At 39.8% G+C, this 6,150-nt stretch overlaps 1 protein-coding gene across 2 annotated transcripts; it reads right to left on the reverse strand.

Annotated features, from left to right (window-relative positions):
• Nucleotides 1–1,135: 1,135 nt before the first annotated feature.
• Nucleotides 1,136–5,939, reverse strand: LOC115957521 (truncated FRIGIDA-like protein 1). 2 transcript variants are annotated; one of them, XM_031075788.1, is made up of 4 exons: nt 4,859–5,939; nt 3,576–3,751; nt 3,157–3,484; nt 1,136–2,636 (listed from the first exon to the last, which is right to left on the reverse strand). In XM_031075788.1, exons 1-4 carry the CDS (start codon nt 5,772–5,774, stop codon nt 2,596–2,598), a joined length of 1,461 nt encoding a protein of 486 aa, XP_030931648.1. In that variant the 5' UTR covers nt 5,775–5,939; the 3' UTR covers nt 1,136–2,595. The 2 variants fall into 2 exon arrangements, with proteins under 2 accessions (XP_030931648.1, XP_030931647.1); XM_031075787.1 differs by lacking the exon at nt 1,136–2,636 and having other exon boundaries at nt 2,666–3,484.
• Nucleotides 5,940–6,150: the final 211 nt, after the last annotated feature.

Here is a 6,150-nt window from a genome sequence, read left to right on the forward strand (position 1 = left end):
AATTAAGGGTAAGCCACAATAAAAATTGAGTAGAGTCATAAGATAAAAGTGCCATTTTGGTTTACGCAGCACTTAAGTGCTGATGTTGTACCATTTTGCCTTTCACTTTGTTTTTTTTTTTTTTGGTAAGTACGGATGTTGTACAAAGATGAGTAGCCTCAAACTCTGTCCCATTTTTAATTATCATTAAAATGCAAATTACACTCTCAAAATGTGGGGTCAATTTGATTTTGATACCTTACTTTTAAAGAATTTGAATATGGTCCTTGATGTTTGACATTTTTTTTAATCGTTTTTTATTTCTCCATCCCATCCATTCTTGTTAATCATGGGATGTTACATGCCAACTAAGTATGCTACGTCTATAGTTTTGCCAATCAAAATATGGCACAACATTTAAAAATACAAGTCAACAGATAAAATAACTTATTAACATTACCAAAAAAAATCAAATAAAAAAAATACATACACACACACACGAGTTGGCGTGCATGCATACATACATACACAAACACGCATGCGTGCACCTTAGGGCTCAACAAGGCCACTAACCCACATACCATCGCCAATTGTGGTGTCTAATTAATGTTGGACTTCAGACACATTAGATCTTAAACCACCAACCCACTCACAGCCCTGAGTTGACCGGCCAATTACACGTGGCTTGGATAGAGGTGGCTGAATTGAGATGGGGTTACTGCTTGACAAGGCCACTAACACACATAGCATCACCAATTGTGGTGTCTAATGCTGGATTTTGAACGAAGAGTGATCTTGAGCTGATAGGAACACAATTAAGGTTAGGGTTCTAAAGGTTATTCAAGTTGTTTCTTTATTTGGATGCTAGATTTTGGTGTCTAACGCTCTTATGGTTCGGTATGACCATGAGATTAAGGTGGATTTGGTGTTTAGTGATGCTTTTAGGGTTAGAGATGATTGAGAAAGTGTTAGGTTTGCTTTAGGGTTTTGGTTGGGTAGGGTTCTTCAACAGAATTGGTGATTGAACTAATGAATTGATTGCATGCAAAATGTGACTGAAATTCGAGAGAGTCACCACTTCCAAGAATAAGACAGCTTTGAGAGTCTCTTAACTCCAAAGAAAGAGAAAAACTACAGAGAAATTAACAATGAAATAAGCATCAAAAGGAGCATTCTTCTTCATTATCCCAAATGATGGTTACATTCATCTATTTAGCATTTATACAACCCATTCCTTATTCAAATTGGCCACACATGTCTCACTAATTAGGCACATGTTTTATAGAATACACATACCTGAATAATATGTTACATGTGCACGTGCACTAACCTTAACGAGAACATGTGGAATAATAAGATTAATGATATTCCTAGCAACCCAATTCAAGTGAGTATCATTCTCCCAAAGGATTAAGGGAATAGAAATTTAAAAACAAATGACAATGGCTACTGCCAAATACAAGAACCATAATTTGCTTTACGCGCACACAGTGGGATGCAGAATCTGTCAAGTGGTGACAAGGAAAACCACAGCCACAGATGGACTCGTTAACAAAACTAATAAACCAAAGTCCAGTACCAATAAAAAATAAACTGAAAATAAATTGTTGATGCTAGCAAACAAGGAAAGACAGAGCAGCACCCAACAATCTTTGATAAACCACAAATAAACCCAATTACACCTCCCTAAAACCAGACCCAGCAACATATTTAAGCACTTTTAAGGCCTGAGTAGCCTCTTGATCCTAGTGTTGAATTCCCATACTCCATATCCCTGACCTTATAGCCACAATCCTCAGCCTTGCATAATCGAGCTTGTCTGTCCCTAGCTGGTGCTTTCCCCCTACATGATTATATATCCACAGCCGTGCCTTGATTGCCGCCGTCATTGCCAACACACACTCAGAGAGAGAGAGAGAGAGATCTAATTTTTCATATTTTTTTAGTTTTTCTTCTTTCTCTGTTAACGTTAAAACACTTTTTGTTTTTCATTTATTGACATGACTTGTTAAATGATGTGGTTTATTAAATTGGACCAGCTATAGGACTGGCATGCTTAATTGGCATTCAACGGCCACATAGTTAACAGACAGCCAGAAGGAGAAAATTGGGAAGGATCTCAAACATTAAGGACATGGGTGACCACAATCAAAATTTTCAAACATGGGTGACCACAATCAAAATGACCCCTAACTCTGGGGTTGTAATTTGCACTTCCGTCTTTATTTATAGGAGACATAAGTAGGAGACATAAGGGCCTATTTGGATTGAGGAAGAGGGGGGAAGGGGAGTAGAGTAGAGTTGGCTGGAAAATAGGCTATTTTTCAGCCACTCTACTCTACTCTCCTATTTTCCAGCCAACCTACTCTACTTTCCTCCACTCCCCCTCAATCCAAATGGTCCATAAGAGAACCTTTTCTGGGGCAGAGTCCCAGGATTTCAATGCACAGCATGCCCAAATGAGCTGTTCCATTTGCTCCAGATAGGCTAAGGGGGAGAATATGAAAAAAAGCTAAAACATATACGTTTTATGCTCTTTTATGGACAATGCGTTTTTTTTTCAAATGTCCATACGAGAACCTTGACTCATCTATGACGGTCCTGAACCAAAAACTGCTAATAAAAAAAAATGATAATTCCCGCTTTCAAAATGCCACCTGTAAAGAATTCAAAATTGACTGAGAACCAAATAATTGACCTAAAGACCCTGTTAAAAATAATTTAAGTAATTAAGAATGTGACGCTAGAAAATCTCACAATCCTTAATCACTGTATCTAGTTGCTGTACTACAATCAGGTGATCAAAAAAGCAAGCTATGCTTTCCGATAACCAGCACTGCAATGTGAAAGCTACTATACCATCCAAAAGTATACTATCACAAAGACAGAGTGCATCAATTTACTTATGATAGTATGATGGATGGTATTGGGGTGGCACACCATATCCATCATAGGCAGTTGGCCTAACATAATAATCAGATGGCACATATGGTTCTGATGAGTATAGATGGGAACTAGAAGGGCTTGGGTCCCCAGAAAAACCCACAGGGGCTCCTGGATAACCATACAACCCAGCTGATGGGCCCATGTAAGGGGCAACAGTAGGACTCTGGCCCACCATGCCATAGGGCACAGCTGACAAGCTCCCATATGAAGCTGGATGCTCTGGCAACAAACCTGCTGACTGTAGATGAGATTGTTGATATTGGGGAATTGTTGAATTCATGCCACCAACATTTATTGGTGCTGCTGCAGGACTAACTGGAGAATCCATTCGAGGACGCTTGTTTCCACTCTGTTGCTGCTGCTGGTGCCGGTGCTGCTGTGGCTGATAAGATTTGGCAGGAGGAGCTGCTGCAGGTTTTTTGATGTTTTCTGCCCGCTTCTGCAGCTTCTCGATAAGCCCTTCAAGGTCTGCCCGTGGATACTCAGAATCAAGATTGTGGTCTTCAATAACTTTAATAACTGACTTCAATGCACCCACTTCTTTGGCTATGCCCTCATTCTGTAAGAAACTTAGTAAGTATATCCGCAGGACATTTGATTTTGAATTACACATGGTATAATGGAAATCATGCAAGGCAGTGGAAAATTACCAATGACTTGCGAGAATGATTTCCGTCGTTGACAACTTTCCTAGCAGCCTTCTTGGCATCCTCTAAATGGGCTTTCAAGAGGGGGACTGGTGGAAACTTTTCAGTCAGCTCAAATTCAAAAATAAATTTGACAGCCTGAAGTTGCTTTCCCTTACTTACAAGTTTCTGAATGAGATCTGCAGAGCACCAAAAAATAAAATCATTTGAATTTTACTTCAGATTACCCAAGAGCAGGCACCAAAATTCTCCATATGACAGTTTACATCCAAGACAGTGATCCTCCTGTGATCAAATATTGTAAAGCTTTGAAAAGCTTAACAGCGATTTGTAAACCCTGCCTCAAAAGAAGTTCACACATGCATAGCAATGCTGACATGAATCAAGTATATGCTAAACAAGACAATATTACAACAATTCCAGAAACCTAATCTCTCCTTCTATACTTCCTTTGAACCCAATAAAAAGGTCATACTCACTGCAGAGCAGGTATTAGGAGAGGTAGACAGGTAGTTGGTAAGCATCCTTACTCCCAATTTTGGAGAGGCTAATTCCTAGACTCAAACCCACAACACATCACTTGGCTGGAGGACACCTGCCATCGCACCAAGGTCCAACTGCTTTCTACTGAATACATTAAATCTTCTTGAGATGCTGTGTGATTAATAAGACAAAATGGGCTCTCAATATTCTCTTCGTGCCTTTTTAATCTCCATTATTTCTACGGCTTTGAGAGGGCTAGAGGGTACCATGCCCATGATTTTCAATTAGCCTTTCTAAACATAAACAACAGCTTGCATTATTCCATTCTGTCACCAAGTTCCCAATTCAAATTTAATGTTAGAAATTCAAGTTTTATACTTTCCTTTCTCTTAATCAGGATAACTAATTATTTATGTTAGAAAGATTATTCTAAGTGGAATTTTTGAAATATTCCACTACATTTAACTTCTTACTATAATATCAAGACTTGGCCTTGCCCCATCATGGCCGTCAGTACTTGGTACCTGGCAACAACTTACACTAAAGGTTCTGTTGCAGGGCCTATATTGGCAAATTTAAGACTGAAAAACCACCTGTATTTGACAGGCCTCCGCTAACTAATAAAAGTCGATACAGAACCGAAAATTCTTGTTTATGTTGACATTATGATCAATGTACCATAGACATACACACATTACAAGTATGATAATAGAAAGATAAAACATCAAACACAATCAGCTAAGACATTCTACATAACAAGCAGCACACAACATTAAAGCAAAACCACAATTTAATCAGCTTACCGGCAGCTTTATCCCCCAAACCAAAAACTTTGCATAACACTGCAGACTGCCGATACTGCGCAATGATAACAAGATAATCCACAAGGTCATCCTCATCGAAGACGGACCGCAACCCATAGGCCGCCACCAAATGCAGCAACCCCAGCACCTCAAACGTGTGCATCTCAATGTTTCTCTCCTTCCCTATCCACTTCAGAGCCAACTCCTTGGCTCTCTCCCTCACTTCCTCACTCACATTGGCCTTAATCTTCATAAGTTCCTCCAACAAAAGCACACAACACCTCTTTGAGCCACCCAATTCCCAATCTTTATTATTCTTATTCTTCAAATTCACACTATTATCCTTATAAAACCAATCCATTGCATCCAAAACCAATGCAGCCGGGTCCGGAGCACATAGCAATGCACCAGGGAGCTCATCCCTGATTGTTTTTCTCTCATTTGGCCCATTTGGGTACTCAATTAAGAACTTCCTCAACCCCAACCCATCCATATTCTCACAAAAAGCCTTTAACTCGGGCCTAGGCTTAACTATTTGACCCGAACCCACGTCACCATCCTGGTCAACCCGGGTTTTGGTCATCTGGGTCGGAGTTTTTGATGAAAAAGGAGGGACCTTTGGGGTGGTTTGTGCGTTTGGCGCTTGTGAGCTTGATGGGTCAGCTGAAGGGTTTGGCTGAGTTGACTCGGCCTGTTTTTGCAACTGTTTTTGCAACTCGAGCGATTCGAGGTGTTGGAATCGTTGATTGAGCGAGTTTTGGAGGGAGGTGAAGTGGGAATCAAGTTCTGACCATGTGAGAGAGAAAGAGGAGAGGAGGGAAGAGTGGGATTGGAGGTCATCGAAGGCCTTTTTGAGGTTCTCTTTCTTTGAGTCTATGAGTTTCAGAGCTGCTGAGATTGTCTTCAGCGTTGCCATGATTAGAACAAAAATTTGGGTTTTTTTTTTGGGAAGATTGGTATAACGGGATTCAAGGTTTCTGATTGAAGACAAAGTTCCAAGACCCTGTTGATTTTGTGTTTGTGTTACTGTTTTACGATGGGGGTGAAGTTTGCTCTGTTTCTGAGAACACGTGTTTTAAGATAGCGGTTTTAAGGTACATAGAAGAATTGTGATCTTTAAAACGACGTTTTGTCTTTCATAATGCACGGTTCCTTTTTTTTTTTTTTTTTTTGAAAAGTAATGCACGGTTCGTTTAATTTAAGGAGTTTGCTTGTGATAAATCGGGCTGTAAAACATCGATTTTAAGGTGTGGGAGATTTGTTTGTGTTTGAAAAGGCTTGGGTTTATATGG

The sequence above is a fragment of the Quercus lobata genome, chromosome 8 (assembly GCF_001633185.2).
Source record: "Quercus lobata isolate SW786 chromosome 8, ValleyOak3.0 Primary Assembly, whole genome shotgun sequence".
Classification (NCBI taxonomy): Eukaryota; Viridiplantae; Streptophyta; class Magnoliopsida; order Fagales; family Fagaceae; genus Quercus; species Quercus lobata.